Genomic DNA, 18,605 nt, shown 5'->3' on the forward strand with positions numbered 1-18,605 from the left:
AAGTAGATAAATAGTAGTTAATTACAATTTTTCTTTAAAGAAAATGACTATAAAATGATGATATTATTTTTTTTATAAAAGATTAAAATCATAAAACATTCTAATCAGCTTTGAGTTCTAGTAAATAATGATAGAACCACTTAGATAAAGATGTTTAAAATATCTTTTTTAAAGATGTTTTTTAATAATTAAAAATTTAAAATATATAATCAATTAAATTTTATTATTTTAGTCAAAATTAGATCAGATAAATTAATTTGACTGAAAAAATAGTGAATCAAATTTTGAGTTAATCTAAATTAATATAATTTTTTTTATAAAAAATGACTACAATATTTTTATTATAAAAAATAACTAAAATATTTTTATTATATATATATATATATTAATTTTGAGAATCTTAAATTCTAGTCTTTTATTTTTTTGTCGCCGTAAGATTAGAATTTAAAATTTTTAATATTAATATATATATATATATATATTAAGAGTATTTTAGTTTTTTTTACAAAAGGGATATTGTAGTATTTTTTATAAAAAAATATTAATTTAGACCAATTTAAATTTAATTTATTAATTTTTTGACTGAATTGGTTTATCTAATTTAATTTTAATAAAAATAATATAATTTAATTGATTATATATGTTAAATTTTAATTATTAAAAAATATTTAAAAAAAGACGTTTATCTTAGTAGTTCCCAATGATGATATCACAATAATAATGCACCCCGCTGTCTTTTCGTCAATTTTCGTCTTAGATTTCCTTGTAACTAGTAAGTTAAGGTATTAAAACTTAGATGTCCGATTTATGTTAACCTTTTATTATTAAATAAGAAGCTCCCATATTAAATGTTCTTTTTACGTAATATTTGTAGATACTTCTAATTTTTTTTCCTCATAGAAATCCAATCACCACAAGCTTCCTGCTTGGACACGAGACACGTTCTTTTGCGTACACATATGAGACCGAAATCTTCTTTTCCATAGTATTCGGAAATCCGTTTTTGTTTTTAACTATTTAAATTTATTTTTTATTATATTCTAAATATTATTGTGTATACATAATAGTTTTTAGTTGACAAATTTAATCACGATGGATCTATATTTTCATACTATTTGCATGCGTGACACTTTTGCCTTCACACTACATAAAGTGCATGGATATAGAAGTATAGAACTTAATATACATTTCATTTAATATTTCTTTGAATAATCATGCACGTAATACCGACCTTATACGCATGAAAATAATACTACGGAAATAATGGCAGGGATTATAATAATGAAAAGAAAATACCTATCTAGGATCCACTCTTATCCCTGGTGTGTGGGTTGCTTGGATACAGAAAGTGGGAGAGTTGGTCAAAATTGCAGCTGGAAAAAACAAATATTGCATTCTCAATAATAGAAACATAAACAAGTATAATCACCCGTGCCATGCACCTGAGAAGATTGAAATTATAATTTTAAATTATTCTTTTAAAATTAATTTGAATTATAATAATTTGATTAATAAAAAAGTAACATGTTATGCATTGTTTGTTCTTTTTTTAATTCAGTGTTAATTGGATTAATTCTAAAATAGTTATTAATCGATTTTAATAATGTACTTTCTTCAATAAATCACACATATATACTGAATGTGATCATAAATAATATAGTAATAATAGTTAAATCCACCAACAAATATATTAGCTATATTATCACACTATTAAACAAATTAAATATAAAGACTATTAACACTTATAAATCTATAAAATCGTACTTTCTTTGATTCGTGCGAGGGTTTACTTGTCAAATAAATTTAAAATATAAACAAAAAATATTTATAAGCTGGACCTAGCATCACTTGAAAGAATCATGGAAAATAATCAACTTATCTTATCATCCATGAGAATCATTTCTACGTAAGTCGTCTTGTTCTTGTCAAATTTGTATGGGACTTTCCATAACCTTATAATTCTTGCCTTTATTTTTCAAACATTTTCATTACATAATCTACCGTACCATAGGTAACACTGTTGATAGAATCGTAATTAGTAGCCCTTAGGTATGAAAAATAATAAACAGAAGAAAATTTATGTCCGAAGTACGAATTTTCTAAATGATAAATTAAATAATTGTAACAATTCACTATTACTCGTTCTCTCTCTATATATATATACACTAATTATACACGGTAATAATTAGCAAATATCTTCAATGGAGATACTTACTACAATTAGGTGAAATTTATTTCATTATATTTTATTAACCTTTATGATTAATTCAATAGAGATACTTACTCAATATATATGTTATCTACATTAATTATATGCCAATATTTTTAAAAAAGAGCTAAAAGAGGAGATATATAAATATATATAATATCATTGCTATATAGGAAGTAGGGCTGTCAAACGGGCTAGTCCGGTCCATTTAGGCCCAGCCCATTAAGCCAATATGTTAAATGGGCTGGCCCGTTTAAGCCCACTTTATTCGCAGGCCAGAATTTTAATTTCTAGCCCGGACCGTTTATGGTCAGTCCAATGGGTAAAATGGACCAGCCCGTTTATCATTTAATTTTATTTTTTGAAAAATATTTTGACAAAAAATATCACTTTTAGGTCAAAAATCTTTAAAATTAATATTTTTTTTAGTTGATAGGTCTGATTTTCAGATCGAATCGAGAGAAATATCAACTAAAAGTACTAATTTTTTTGAAAAAAATGTAAAAAAAAAATAAACGGGCCACCCATTTAGCACACAGGCTAGCCCGAAATTTAAACGGGTTTAATTTTAGAGGTAAAGTCCGCCCATTTAAATGGGTAAACGGGTTGGTCCGATGAGTTTAGCTCATTTTGACGGTTCTAATAGGAAGCATACATAAATTGATACATTTTTTTATTATATTATACAACTTAAAATTGTAGTATCATGTTATTATTAATTCTAGATACTTGCTATAATTATATCAAATTTAATTATGACTCTAAATAAATAAAATAGATAACATTCAATATTATTTTTTCTTTTTGCATTCAATATTTACTGTAAATATAAAAAGTAAGATAATTAATAAAAAAATATGAACAGAAAATAAAATATATTAATTAAAATTCAATTTGTTATCTAATTAATCTTGTATCCATACAATAAAACTTTATGAAAATATTATGAATCACAAACTTTTTTTATTCTACATAAAAAAAACACTATACGTAACTTTTAGTCGTACAAAAATAATTATAAGAATTAATTATTGATGTTGATATTAATCACAATTAATTATTGATATCCTATTCTTTTTGTAAATATATTTTACCTTTTTAAAATATAATACATGTACCATGTAGACCTTATTATTATTATTATTATTATTATTATTATTATTATTATTATTATTATTATTATTATTATTATTATTATTATTATTATTATCCACTAATTGATATCAAATTAAATAGGTCACTATTAATATGTGCATCAACTATCTTCTAATAAAATTATTATACTTAAATGCGGATTAGAACTATATCAATTGATATAATTAGAATGATTAAAAATATCGATAATTGATACGTAGTTTAATAACGCATTGAATATTGATTATAATTGATTAATTTATATAAATTATAATAAATGGTGAGATTTGAATGGCTAATCAAATTAATTAATTGATATAATTAATTAATTATAATTGATTTGCTTTGACGAATTAAATGAAATAGATTTGGAAACACCTTAAGAGCATGCCACATCAGTTCCATCATTAAATGTAAAAATTCTATTTTTATATAATAGAATAGAATAGATAGATAATAAAGATATTTTCTTAAATTAGTGTAATTATACATTATTTATTAAATATTTATTAAAATATTGTAATATAATTATAATAAAAATATTTTTATAAAATAAATTTATTTAGAGAAATATAAATTGGTTATTAATGGCCGATGCCATTATCATATAATTATCATATTATATTATTATTATCATTATTATTATCAATATAATTAAAATGATCAAAAATATTTTCGATTGATAATTAATAAGTAGTTTAATAATGTATTAAATATTTATTTCATATAACTATAATAAATATATTTTCTTAAATTAGTATAATTATGTATTATTGCTTAAATGCTAATTATAGTATAATTATAATAAAGATATTTTTATAAAATAAACTTAGAAGAGAAAATAGCGTATTATTTTTGGTGGAAAAATAGATTCACGAGGAATCAACACCTCATTTTCATTAGTTGAAAGAAAACCCAATATATATATATATATATATATATATATATATATATATATATATATATATATATATAAACTAATTACAAACTGTATGAATTTTTAATGCATAAACTAATTGCTACTAATAGAAAAAAATTATATAAATAGAAATTATATAATTTCAATCAATTTCGTATAACAAAACAGTGGTTAACAAAAAGTATGGATTTTTTTTTTACATGCGTATTATGCCATACGTATAAATTATACGGGTTATTTTATAACTTCATATATATATATATGTATAACAAAGCAGTTTAATATTATATTTTATCTATATTAATAATATGTCAAAATTTCGAAAAAAGGGATAAAAGTGGAGATATATAAATATGTATAATATTATTGTTATATATGAAGCAGTTTTATATTACTATAATTATAGAGACTTACTATAATTATATCAAATTTAATTATGACTGTAAATAAATAAAATAGGAAATAATCAATACTAATTTTTTTTATAGTCAAAATTTACTGTAAATATAAAAAATAAAATCACTAATGATTAAAAATTTGAGTAGAAAATAAAACTCCATAAGCTAAATTCAATTTGTTAACTAATTAATTTGATGTCCATATAATAATAATAATATTATTATTATATATTGACTAAAACTGTGAATACATACTAATAAAATTATTACATACGAATGAGAATTAGAATTTTATCAATTATATAAATTCAAAATTATTATTATTATTATTATTGAATAATGATGATAATTCATGTGATAATGAATATTACCTATAAAACATCTAAAATTAAATAATATTCAACAGTAATTATGTGACAATTATAATTCAAAAATTACTGTATATGAAGTCACGTGAATGATTATTATAATTGATATAATAATTGCTATAATTACTACATATTCTCAATCTTATAAGTTGTATCAATTTAACTATATCAATTATATTCAAATTAGTAGTCAATTATTTTTATGAAAATTCTTGCTATAATTAGGTTATACTTATGAGATTATCTTGTATTAATCGTTATAATTAATTTAATAAAGATATTTATTAAGTATATATGTTATCTATATTAATTATATGCCAATATATATTTCTAAGAATGAGTTTAAAAAAGTGATATATAAATATATATAATATTATTGTTATATAAAAGTTAGATTTAGATAATATATTAAATATTGATTTGATATAATTATAATAAAAATATTTTTCTAAAATAATATAATCATATATTATTCATGAGCAAATTATAATGCAATTAAATATATAATAATATTCTATATTATTTATTTACCGTCATGATTTGATTTGATTGTTTTCTAGTTTATTTACTTACATAAATGATTAAAATATATAACATAACTATCGTAATTATTATAATTTTATGATATAATTATAATTAACATATTTTATCATAATTAAATATTGATTTGATATAATTATAATGAAAATTTTTTTCTAAAATAATATAATCATATATTATTTATGAGACAATTATAATGCAATTAAAGATATTATTATATCATAATGTCTACTTACTATATTAATATAATATCAAAAGATACATGTTTCATTATTTTTTATAGATAAAATTGGTTTTTATTGGCAACTAAATTGTGCTTAGGACAACGAAAACTATATATTTAGGTAGAGTTTTTTTTTGTCAAATATAATGAAAATACCAATAAAGAAATAAAGAATAAAAATAAACTTAAATAATATACTTGACACTACTTTATTTTATTAATTATTAAATTATTTAAAAATAGTACATCCACGAAAAATAATCATAATATATAAATTGAGGCAATAATTTAAAATGCTCTAATTATAATTTAATCAAATACTAATATTAAAACCAAAATTACTTAAACAATATTGAATCTATTCTAGTCTTTAGTCATGTATAGTATAAAGTCATTCTCGTAACGACAACCAACTGAAATAATATCGTAAGTATCAACATTTAAAATTCGTACAAATTTAAAATTAATAGTACCTCAATAGAATTAAAAACACAACGAAAAGGATGACAAAAGTATTGAGAGTTTGGGACATTCATTTTGCAGCTCACAATAAAAATTTGAGGACACTTGCTGCAATAAGAGCAATTAAAAAAAAAAAAAGAAAAACAAAATCTGAATTTGAACCAAATTGACTAATTTAGGATGGTGAATCTAATGAGAAATTATGCAACCAAACAATTATAATAATTTGATAAAAAAGGAGGATGAGTAAATTATAAATGTTAGATAATTAAAATTATTGATAAGTAGTTTAATAACGATCTACTTAATTTTAATTATTTTAATTATAAAAATAAATTACAAATGTTAGATAATTAAAATTATTGATAAATAGTTTAATAATGCATTAATAATTAAAATATCACAATTGATATTACAATTTTAATCGAATAATTAAAATTATAATAATTTACTCATCCTCCTTTAACCACATTCCATTAGGTTGGTCATAATAGGTGAGTAGATCCAACAATCATTCGGTAAAGTAGAGATTATTGCCCCTTCTTTGAACGCTTACATTCATGTAGTTGGAATCCGAATCAGTGAAGACAACTCGATGATGTATTTTATAGATGTGATGCATTGTAAACGATTGTGGTAAAAGACAATTGAACTGGAACATTAGACGATAAGAACAACTTAGAGTAACAACAATTAATAAATTATTAAAAGAATAATATAATAGAATGAGTATATGAAAAATATTATAAAAAATTATAAATTGTACCTTAAAAGGATCAACTTCAATAAAAAATGAAGAATACATTCTTATTCTATGAAGTAGTAAAAAAAAAACTAAATATAAAATTATAAGCTAACTCTCAAATTTAGATGTATGTATGATAGAAAAACACTATTTATAGACCTTAGTAAAACAAAAATAAATAGTAAATTAATTACTATTAAGGCAATTTGTTATTATGTACAGTAATTAGGCATTAGTTTAATAGTGCATTAAATATTGATTTGATATAATTATAATGAAGATATGTTCTTAAATTAGTATAATTATATATTATTCATTAAATATTAAATATAATATAATAATATAATTATAATAAATAATTTAGAATAGATGAAAAATTTTATTCGTTTTGGAGGGAAAACGGACTCACGAAAAAATGACACGTCACTCTTATTAGCTGGAGAAAAACCCAGTTTTAGTATATTAAATAGATAGGCAACTTGTTATGCTATTGATCCCTCTCTCCTTAGTCCTTACAGTTTCTCCTTTCTTGCAAAGTCGTCATCATATCCTTGAAATGTAGCTCATTCTATTCATACTTTATGAGGAAAATTACACATATATGCCAACTTGCTACTATTGCACAAACAATGTCGCAAGATATTTTCTAATCATAAATCCTTGGGGCGAAGAGCTTTTAATAAATTTAGTTAGTATTTATTTATTATAAATACTGCATTATTTTTAATAAATACATTTTATAAATTTATAAATAAATTCTGATCAATGTTAGTACAAATTTTAATAAATATAAATATAAATTATTATTAACTAAATATTGATCTAAAATAATAATATTTACAAACTAATAATATTGTTGTTTCTAAAACTTAGTTTGACTTGACATGCTTTCACGCCCAAAAGGAATATTCTTTTCTTTATAATTAATCATCATCACTTTGATATATTCCGCTAATGGGGGGTTATAAAATTCAAGAAAGACGATAATTTCACGCATAAAAATCCTTGATCAAATTAATCTCCGCTTGAATCACTATCTATTTTAGTAGATAGTGTTCCAAATTCAATGTATTAGCGATAGGTGTAATATCTTGCTAACTAGGACCTACTATTTGATATGAGGAGTTTGGTGGTTCCCACTTTTGTTGGAAGTTCATAGATGAATAGAGATCTTTTGATGAATTATAAACGTAGATACTAAAATTCTGTCAACATATTAATTATTTGTATAAATTATATATTAAAAATATATATTTATATATAACAAAGTGTCTAGTATAACATTTGTATGTATATATAACAAAGTGTCTAGTATGACATTTGACAATTCCGAAGAAAACAACATTTACTTACGGGACCCAAAAAAGTGCAAAACCTATGGCAGTTACAAGTCTGAATAAGTGGCTGGCTGAGACACTGATATGCCAAACTACATAAATTATTCACGTGACTAATGACTTTGACTCTTTGATGGCTTAACGCACGAAACGACGGCGTTCAAAAGATAATCACAAGTGTCCCGTGCCCATCACGTGAATCTTTTGCATGTTTAGTACAATAACGCGTCAATACCGTATATTCTTTAGTTTAAAATCCGCATTTGAACACACACTTTACAGTTCGGACCATTAATTCATTCACAATCCCTTAATTTTAGGTAATTCTGTTTCAATTCTCAGTACCTTTCATACTAAGCAAAATAAACTGTTGTGGAAAATTCATTTGTGCGTGCTGTTAAGAGATAAATAATCACTCTTGCAAAGTCAAAGTTAAATTGCACGTTGACAGCGACGTTTGCACCTTCGCACCACATTTAACCAAGCAGCTTTATTTATTTATTTTTCTTTTTCTCACTTTTCTACATCTATTTAAACAAACCCTTCGTACTTGTTAGTTTCCACAACTAAACTAGCATTGCATGCTACCTCTTATTCCTCTCTTTTTCTCTTTCTCTATGTTCTAATTAATAACCTAAGCTTCATTTAATCAAAATGCCGGTAGAAGAAGATCATGATGTTGTAGTTGTGGATGTGGAGAAAATTGAAAACAGTAACGAAGAGACGGAACAACAAGAAGAAGCTTCTGATGGGATGGAAAAGAAGCAGCTTTCTTCCAAAATCTTGCGAAGAAATGACTCTCTGGAAATGAAATCTCAAAGATTCTCCGCCACGCATGCTGCAAAAGTAAGTACATATGTTTGATATTTAATTTAATTTCATATAGCTTCATGCATGTTCCACGATCAAGAAATGGTGTCTCGTGTATTCAATTATTTTTTTTCTAATTATTCAAAAAACCACAAATAATTCTAAGAAAATTTTAGTGGACATTTTAGTCTTTATCAATAAATTTTAATCACTAATTAATTTCGGCATCAAATTTTTCACAAAATATAGTGATTAATTTAAAAATTTTAATTTTTTTTTGTAACTATTATATCTTTATTAAACAAACAATAATAGTAATTAATTTATCAACCTTTTTTTTTCTAAAATTTGACGTAAAATATGAATTTTAAAATTAAAATGTTTAACTAATTTAGGATATTACTTATAAGAGAAATGCTATTTGTACACCAAAATCAGCTACCAATATATTTGTGTATAAATACATGTGTGATTTAATTTATTTTATAATATATTTGTATTCTAACATGTATTTTATATTAGTGGCTGATTTTAGTGACTAATTTTAGTGTACACATATCATAACTCTACTTATAATTAATCTAACTAGTAACACAAACATTAAATTAAAGACTAACACTTTTTGTTATATTTATCTTATAGCGAAAATTTAGGTAAATCGATTTCATGTGAAGTTGATATCTGAGAGGCATGAGATGAAAATTTAGTCAAATTAGTTAAATTATCTAACGACTCTTAGATATCAACTTCCCGTGAAGTCGACTGCACATGAATTTCCACCTTGTCTTATACCATGGTTTTTGATAGCTGATATTAATTAATTATTTATGTAGGGGCCATCCTTGTCTTTGATACTTCAACTTCGTTTCAAAGTATTGGGATAGTGTACGGTGATATCGGAACATCACCATTGTATGTGTATTCAAGCACATTCACTGATGGTATCAAGAACAACGATGACATCTTGGGAGTTCTTTCCTTGATCTTGTACACCATTACTCTCATCCCTCTCATTAAGTATGTCCTTGTGGTCTTAAAGGCCAACGATAATGGCGATGGTATATATACATACACTCTCATTTTCGCCCTCAAACAAATTTTATTACGTTGAGATTTCTAAACTTTATAAACGTACTTTTGTAAAATTAGCGTAGTGTATTAAAATGTGTAAAATTTCAGGAGGGACTTTTGCTCTATACTCTCTAATATGTCGTTATGCAAAAGTGGGACTTATTCCGAATCAACAAGTGGAGGATGCTGACGTGTCCAACTACCAGCTTCAGTTGCCAAATAACCGTCAGAAGAGAGCAAGCAAGCTTAAGTCTGCGCTTGAGAAAAGTCACTTCATGAAGCTCTTCCTCTTATTTGCCACCATGCTTGGCACTTCCATGGTCATTGGTGATGGTGTTCTCACCCCCTGCATCTCTGTTTTATCTGCTGTTGGAGGGATCAAGCAAGCAGCTACTAACATCAACAACGGCAAGTTTTTATTTATGTGTATACATAAAGATGAAAACTCATATGCGGTGAATTTTACGTGAAATTGATAGTTGAAGACTCAAATAATTTGACTGATTTGAATAAATTTTCATTTAACGACTCTTAGTTATTAATTTCGTGTGAAGTTGACTGTATTTAAAAAAAAAATTAATTTTTTTGTGTTTATTATTTTAAATCAGTTAATCTTTAAAAGAATCGGTTCAACTGATTTGTTATCAACTAATTTTTATTCAAACTAAACCGGTCTAACAGCTGGTTCGATATGGTTCTCATAATCATATTAAACATTTAAACATGGAAAGTATGAATTTTTTTTAATATATAACTAATGCAACTTGTGTTGATTGTACACAGATGTGGTTGTTCTGATATCCGTGGCAATCTTGGTTTGCCTTTTCATGGCTCAGAGATTTGGAACTGATAAAGTTGGATACACCTTTGCTCCTATTATCTGTATATGGTTTGCCTTCATCGCAGCCATTGGTCTCTACAATTTCATCAAGTATGATCCCTCTATTATTAAAGCAGTAAATCCAAAATACATAGTTGACTACTTCATTAGGAACAAGAAAGATGCTTGGATTTCTCTTGGTGGTGTTGTGCTAGCCATAACTGGTACGTATAAAACTACTTCTCCTAAAAACTTAAGCCGAGAGGAGAAAGCAACATGAATGATTATATTTCTAACAAAATCTTAACTTAGTTAAGTAATGTTTAGATTTTATTCTATTGCAGGAACTGAAGCACTATTTGCTGATGTTGGACATTTCACAGTTCGATCCGTACAAATTAGCATGTGTTCTGTGACTTACCCTGCTCTGATTTTGGCTTATGTTGGACAAGCCTCTTTCCTTCGCAAGCATAATGATCTTGTTAGTGACACATTCTACAAGTCCATACCAGGTAAATAATAATAAACATATGTATGATTATGTTGTTATGAAGTAATTAATTGAGGATAGTTTGTTAATATTACTATGTTTTGCAGGCAAACTATATTGGCCAATGTTTGTTATTGCTGTTATGGCAGCAATTATAGCTTCACAAGCCATGATCTCAGGAACTTTCTCCATAATCCAACAATCCTTGTCATTGGGATGTTTCCCTCGTGTGAGAATTGTACATACATCGAGCAAGCACGAAGGACAAGTTTATATTCCAGAAATCAATTACATCCTTATGATTGCATGTATTGCCATCACTGTTGGATTTAAAACCACTACAAAAATTGGCAATGCCTATGGTAAATAATAACTCACACTCTCATTCAGTTCAAAAATAAGAATGAATTGGTATTGTTTTCTAATGTGTATGTATATGTTTGTTTTGTGCAAATGCAGGGATAGCAGTGGTGTTTGTAATGACACTTACATCTGCTTTTCTAGTACTAATCATGATCATGATATGGAAGACTCATATACTTTTGATTATTAGTTATGTGCTAATCATTGGTTCTGTGGAAGTTGTTTATCTAAGCTCAGTCTTATACAAATTTGACCAAGGGGGGTATCTTCCCCTTGCATTCGCCGCGGTTCTAATGTTCATCATGTATGTTTGGAACAACGTGTACCGAAGGAAGTACTACTATGAATTGGATCACAAGATTTCTGCAGAGAAGGTTAAAGAGATTGCTTGCAACACAAGTTTGTGTAGATTACCCGGCTTAGCTATGTTCTATTCAGAGCTTGTTCAAGGTGTTCCTCCAATTTTCAAGCACTATGTGGCCAATGTACCTGCCTTGCACTCACTTCTTATCTTTGTTTCCATCAAGTCCTTGCCAATTAGCAAAGTTCCAACGGAAGAGCGCTTCCTCTTTCGTCACGTGCACCCCAAGGAACTCAATGTGTTCAGGTGTGTTGTGAGGTATGGATACACGGATGTGCGCAACGAGGAGGAGCCTTTTGAGAAGCTTTTGGTTGAAAGATTGAAGCAGTTCATAGTTGATGAGTTCTGGAAGTCCCAAAATGGTGATGATCAAGAAGAAGAAGAGAAAGTACAAGAGGAAATAGAGAAAGAAATAGAGAGTGTTGAAAAGGCATCACAAGATGGTGTTGTTCATTTGATTGGTGAGAATGAAATTGTTGCTTGCAAAGGAGCCAACATTGGAAAGAGGATTTTGATTGATTATGCCTACAACTTCTTGAAGAAAAACTTGAGGCAGAGTGAAAAATTATTTGATATTCCACACAAACGCATGGTTAAAGTGGGCATGACTTATGAACTTTGAAGGCATTAACAACATAGTTATGTTTTTCCCTTTTTTTTGGTTAGAGAACATAGTTATGTTAAAATTACATAAATCTAAGGTCATAGCCCAAAAGGCACTTCTAAATTAGTAAACAACAATTTTATATGATAAGTAAATATTATTATTTTGAGTCAATATTTGATCAGCAATAATTTACATTTATATTTGTAGATGCTTATACACAAAAAAATTATAATTTGCATATATATTTATCAAGAATTTACACACATAAATTAATACAATTTGTATCATATTTTTTAGAATTTATATATATGAATTAATAAAATTTATTTATTAAAAATAATTTAGTATTTATACTAACTAAATAATAGATAAAATTACTAAAAACGGCTGGTCACTAGAGTTTTTGATTTGTAAATTCCATCTTTCCTTTCTCATAAGATCCTTATATCTTCTATGAAAAAACGAATAAAAGAGAAGTTTTGGGCTTTCCTTCTGTTTGTAGTTTTTCTTTTAAAAAAAAATTGCTGGTCTAAATGAGCTGAATATCCCTAATTCCATATGGCATTAGGTGCAAAGATGGGCCCAAAGTTTCAAAGTACCACGAAAATTCATAATCCGTTGCATATCAATAGATAGTATTTGTCTTGGGAGTAGGGCTGCTAAACAGGCCAGCCCGGCCTATTTGAGTTCGGCCCGTTAAGCCTGCGGGTTAAATGGGTTAGCTCGTTTAAGTTAGTTTTATTCGAGAGCCATAATTTTTTAGTCTGGGTCGTTTATGATCAGACTGATGGGTTAAACATGTCAGCCTGTTTATTCTTTTATTTTAAATTTTTAAAAATATTTTGACAAAAGATATCACTTTTAGGTCAAAAATATTTAAAAAATAATATTTTTTTAGTTGATAGGTCAAATTTTCGAGTCAGATTGAGAGAAATATCGGTTAAAAGTGATACTTTTCTGAAAAAATGTAAAAAAAATAAACATGCTACCCGTTTAGTCCACAAACTAACCCATTTAATCCCGCTATTTTTTTTAAGTTAATCGGGTTCAACCCGTTTAATCCGAAATTTAAACGAACTTAATTTTAGAGATAAAATCTACCTATTTAAATAAATAAATAAGCTAACTCGTTGGGTTTAACCCATTTTAATGTCCCTCTTAAAAGTGGAAAAGCAATAAATATTTTTTTTCTTTGGAATATATTTTAGTATTTTATAGCCCGTCCTATGCTGTAGACCTATAGTTGAGCCTTTATGAATTTTCCCCCCAGAAATTATATCTTCAGGAAAAATTAAAAGGTTGATTTAAGATTTGTCCTAATCTCCTTTGCATTCAATTATGATTGTCATTCATGGGTATCTCTAACATGATACAACAGCGTTACTGTTTTAAGATATGTATACTCTAATTTTATATAGTCGTCAATCGTCATTGAATATAGGCTTAGACGAACGTCTTTTGTGAAAAAATCAATTAAATAAAACATTTTTCAGGAAAAAGAAAGAAGAAAATAAGGACAAGAGAAGGGGACAATGCAAGAGAAGGAAAAATGCAATTGGCAGTTGACCGAACTTAAAAAGAAAAATTGAATGCAATGGGTCTAAGTAGAATAGAATATTACCGAACCAAGGCAATACAAATATCCAACTCCACATGCCATAGTTCCACCGTTCTTTTTCCATAACCATACATTATTATTATTATTATTATTATTATTATTATTATTATTATTATTATTATTTACTAAAAATAAGAAGATTCGAATTTACTAACTCTTAAGTGAATATGAATAGACTATGCCATTTAAATTATAATTCATTAGTCTATAATCATACATTTACAAACTTTTTATTAAACACATTGTATATTTATTAGGAAAATGATATTGTTATCCCCCTATTTTTTATAATATTATTCTACACAGAATCACGTCTAATTGTTTTGTATTGTATATTTGTATAAATTTATAAAAAATAATGAAATGATCAAAATATAAATGATAATATTTATTATTTATTTATTATATAATAAAAAATAAATATGTTTAACTTTTAAATTAAATATATATCACTAATATAAGTTACTCTGAATTGGTATATGCTTATTTTTTAATAAATAATGTGTTCTAATCTTGATATTATAGATTGACTAAAAAATTAGAACAAACTCCGAAATTAATTCTCAAATAATTTTAAATTAGATTTTTATTTTTTAATAATTTTTTAAACAAAACTAAGTGTTTAAATATTTTTTAAACCAAATCTGTCTTTTTTTTTTCTTTTTTTTAGTTGCTGCCGTCACCTTTTTTCTTCTTATTCATTTTTTTTTATTGTCGTTATCATAATTATCGTTTTTTTTATGTATGTTTAACAACGATGTTAAACACATAAATTCTATATCAAATAAACATTTGTAGTATATAAAAAATTTGTGTGTTATATATATCCCATAAGTTTATGTGCTATTGCAAAAACTTTTTGAGTTGTCTAAAAATTTATGTGTTGAAAAAAAGTATAAAGATAAAGAACTATATAATAATTATGTGTATTTTTTTGTTAGACTTGTACCAATTTAATTAGACGTGATTATTAAAAACGTTTGTACATACAATATTACACTAATATTTTATTTTCCAAAATTTTTTAAAAATCATTTCAGTTAAATTGGCCTTTTGTTATTTTTAAAGAAGATTAATTTATTCTGTAATAATAGTTTTTGATTTAATTAACTTACAATAAAATTTATTATAAATTTTTTTGTTCAATAAATATATAAAAAATTTAATTAAAAGTGATAAAAAGACCAATATTATCCGATTTAAAATTTGTGGATTACCAATTTAAGTAGCTACTAAAAAACTAATATCACACTAAAGTGATTATTCCAAAAATAATTTTTGAATGGTTATCGACTTTAGCAATTAAAAAAAAAAAAGAGTTTGGAAACCGTTCAATTGCCAAGTGGTGTGTGCTCATAGCATCGAAGGTTTGCACATATTGGGTTTCATGGATCCACACGAACAAACTAAGAGACCTCAAAAATGTAACATAGCACGTTGAATTTTAATTTCTCATGGAAGTATCGCGAATTTGACTATCATTTGAAGGAAAACATAAAACATAATGTGAAATTAGTTTAGATATAATCATCATCTGAGAGGATTAGAGTTTTCTACACCTTCGCTTAGCTAGTCCATGGTCAGCGGAATTATTTAATAAAAGGGGCCTGCTACACATACAAGTGAAAAGACCGTACAAGTTTTACAAGTTATCAACCCAAACTTTATTAACACGCGCACCAACTCATTTTGAATGGAGCGTAATTACACGCGCCCCACGGTTTCTCTTCGTCTTCTTCTTCTTCTTCCTCTTCCTCTTCCTCTTCCTCTTCCTCTTCGTCTTCGTCTTCTTCTTCTCCTTCTCCTTCTTCTTCTTCTTCTCTTCTTCTTCTTCTTCGTCTTCGTCTTCTTCTTCTTCCTCTTCCTCTTCCTCTTCCTCTTCTTCTTCTTCTTTTTCGTTTTTTTCGATTTTCATGGTTTCTGAAATTCTTCTTTTTCTTGCTGCACGTTCTTCTTCCTCTTACTCTTCTTCTTCTCATTTTCGTTCGTTTCTGCACGTTCTTCTTCTTCGTTTTCTTTTTCTTCTTCTTCATTTACGTCTTTTCTCTCTGTTTTCTCGTTTTTTTTTTCAATTTTTAATGGTAAAATCGTTTTTGAAGAAGAAGAAGCAGCAGAAGACGAAGAGGAGAAAGAGAAAGAGTTCTGAATTATGCATGATTTTGGGTGTATTTTCTTAAATCCTTTGGGTGTATTTTCTGTAACCCTTTGGGTGTATTCTATAATCGTTTGGGTGAATTCTTGTAACCGTTTGGGTGTATTTTCTGTAATCATTTGGGTGTATTTAAGTGATATCTGACTGATATCTATGGGTGTATCTGACTCATATCTATGGGTGTATCTTACTGATATCTATGGGTGTATTTTTCATTTCAGAAAAAATAGCAGACATTATAGAAATACACCCAAACGATTACATAAAATACACCCAAGAGATTATAGAAATACACCCAAACGGTTACAGGAATTCACCCAAACGATTATAGAAATACACCCAAAAGATTACAGAAAATACACCCAAAGGATTTAAGAAAATACACCCAAAATCATGCATAATTCAGAACTCTTTCTCTTTCTCCTTCTCATCTTCTTCTACTTCTTCTTCTTCAAAAATGATTTCAGAGCTTGATGTCAAAAAACAATAGAAATCGAGAATAACGAAAAAAAACAGAGAGAAAAGCACGTAAATGAAGAAGAAGAAGAACAGAAAGAGTAAAAAGAACGTGTAGCAAGAAGAAGAAGAAGGAGGAGAAAGAGAAGGCAAGAAACGTACATTGAATAATATTTCTTCGTTTTTTCTAGTGATTTTGATGAAGGAGAAAGAGAAAACGAAAAGAGGAGAAGAAATTTCAATAAAAAAAAGAAGGAGGAAGAGAAAAAAAAGAGACACAGAGAAAGAAGAGGAAGAGGAAGAGGAAGAGGAAGAAGAAGAGGAAGAACGGAGAAAGAAGAAGAAGAAAAAGAGGCAAAAAAAACGTGAAACGGCATGAATAAAGCGCGTGTAAGTGACGTAGGAGTTGCAACACGTTTTGGTGGATTAGGCATTAATAAACTTGTAATAGTTACAAGCCCTAATTGCTTGTATACTGAGCTTTTCCCTTAATAAAATAAAATATAGTAAGAGCTAGCTATTAAATACACAAAGTATTTAGGTTTAGATTTATGATGTTCACTAATGATATGAATATAATCTAAGTAGATATTTTATATAAGAGTATCTCCAAATATATAATTTTAGTTTTATTTTATTTTATTTTAAATTTGTCCCTCCAATATGTACTCTCTTTTCAATTTACATTTAAATTATTTTTAATTATTTTAAATAATTTTAATTATTAAATTGTAAAAATTTAACTAAATTAAAAATATAAAATTACAAAACTAATAATTTTGTAGATATAAATTTGAGAATTTTGTATTTAAATTGGAAAAAAATTAAAATTTTTATAAATAATTAAAAAAAGAACTCATGTTAAATTGATTTAGATTTATTTTTTTATTAAATTAATAAAAAATAATAAAAAAATAAAGTAATAAAATGCAAGAATATAACTGAATATATATAATTTATTTGAATATATTTTAATTAGATTTTTGTTATTACTACATTAACAAAGTAATACTCAAAATTAATTTTATTAAATTTGTTCTAATATTTTTTTTTCTACATTTTTATTCGTAATAAGATAGCATGAACTGAAAATTTAATATCATAGAGAAAATTCAATCATAAAGAAATAGCAAGTGATTTATTTATGAACCTCGCGACTTCCTCCACCGATACCTTCTACTTGTGACCCATGTGCTGATCCTGATGTGCGTATTTGTCAAATTTTTAATATAATAAGTACAAAATTGTCATTTAAACAGAAAATTTGGATGTCCCATACCCCAATAAATGATAGAAAAAAAAATAAATAACTTGGTAATAATTCATTCAAGTTGATAACTTGAGTTTCTGAAAAAAAAACCTTAAAATTTAAACTAAATTTTTTTTATGCTATTTGATGAAAAGATCTCCTATTTTTAAATAATATAATAGTGTTTTTTTGTTTTATACAAAAAAAAGTTTAAATTGTTTTGTGTTCTTTACTTCTATATCTAAAGAAAAATGAAAGATTGGAGTACTTGGA

General features: G+C 26.1%; 1 protein-coding gene across 2 annotated transcripts; it reads left to right on the forward strand.

The window, feature by feature from the left end:
* Positions 1 to 8,726: 8,726 nt before the first annotated feature.
* On the forward strand, positions 8,727 to 13,028 carry LOC112695822 (potassium transporter 5-like). Of its 2 annotated transcripts, XM_072196641.1 has the most exons (7): positions 8,727 to 9,181; positions 9,979 to 10,203; positions 10,325 to 10,624; positions 11,000 to 11,260; positions 11,381 to 11,548; positions 11,634 to 11,888; positions 11,986 to 13,028. In XM_072196641.1, exons 3-7 carry the CDS (start codon positions 10,492 to 10,494, stop codon positions 12,870 to 12,872), a joined length of 1,704 nt encoding a protein of 567 aa, XP_072052742.1. In that variant the 5' UTR covers positions 8,727 to 9,181; positions 9,979 to 10,203; positions 10,325 to 10,491; the 3' UTR covers positions 12,873 to 13,028. The 2 variants fall into 2 exon arrangements, with proteins under 2 accessions (XP_072052742.1, XP_072052741.1); XM_072196640.1 differs by lacking the exon at positions 8,727 to 9,181 and having other exon boundaries at positions 10,167 to 10,624.
* The last annotated feature ends 5,577 nt before the right edge of the window (positions 13,029 to 18,605 follow it).

This window comes from Arachis hypogaea, chromosome 6 (assembly GCF_003086295.3).
Source record: "Arachis hypogaea cultivar Tifrunner chromosome 6, arahy.Tifrunner.gnm2.J5K5, whole genome shotgun sequence".
Classification (NCBI taxonomy): Eukaryota; Viridiplantae; Streptophyta; class Magnoliopsida; order Fabales; family Fabaceae; genus Arachis; species Arachis hypogaea.

Coding starts and splice junctions, on each gene's coding strand:
- LOC112695822 (XM_072196640.1), top strand. CDS start 10,309: ATGTGTAAAATTTCAGGAGGGACTTTTGCTCTATACTCTCTAATATGT. Junction 10,625..10,999: donor AGCTACTAACATCAACAACG/GCAAGTTTTTAT, acceptor GATTGTACACAG/ATGTGGTTGTTCTGATATCC. Junction 11,261..11,380: donor TGTTGTGCTAGCCATAACTG/GTACGTATAAAA, acceptor ATTCTATTGCAG/GAACTGAAGCACTATTTGCT.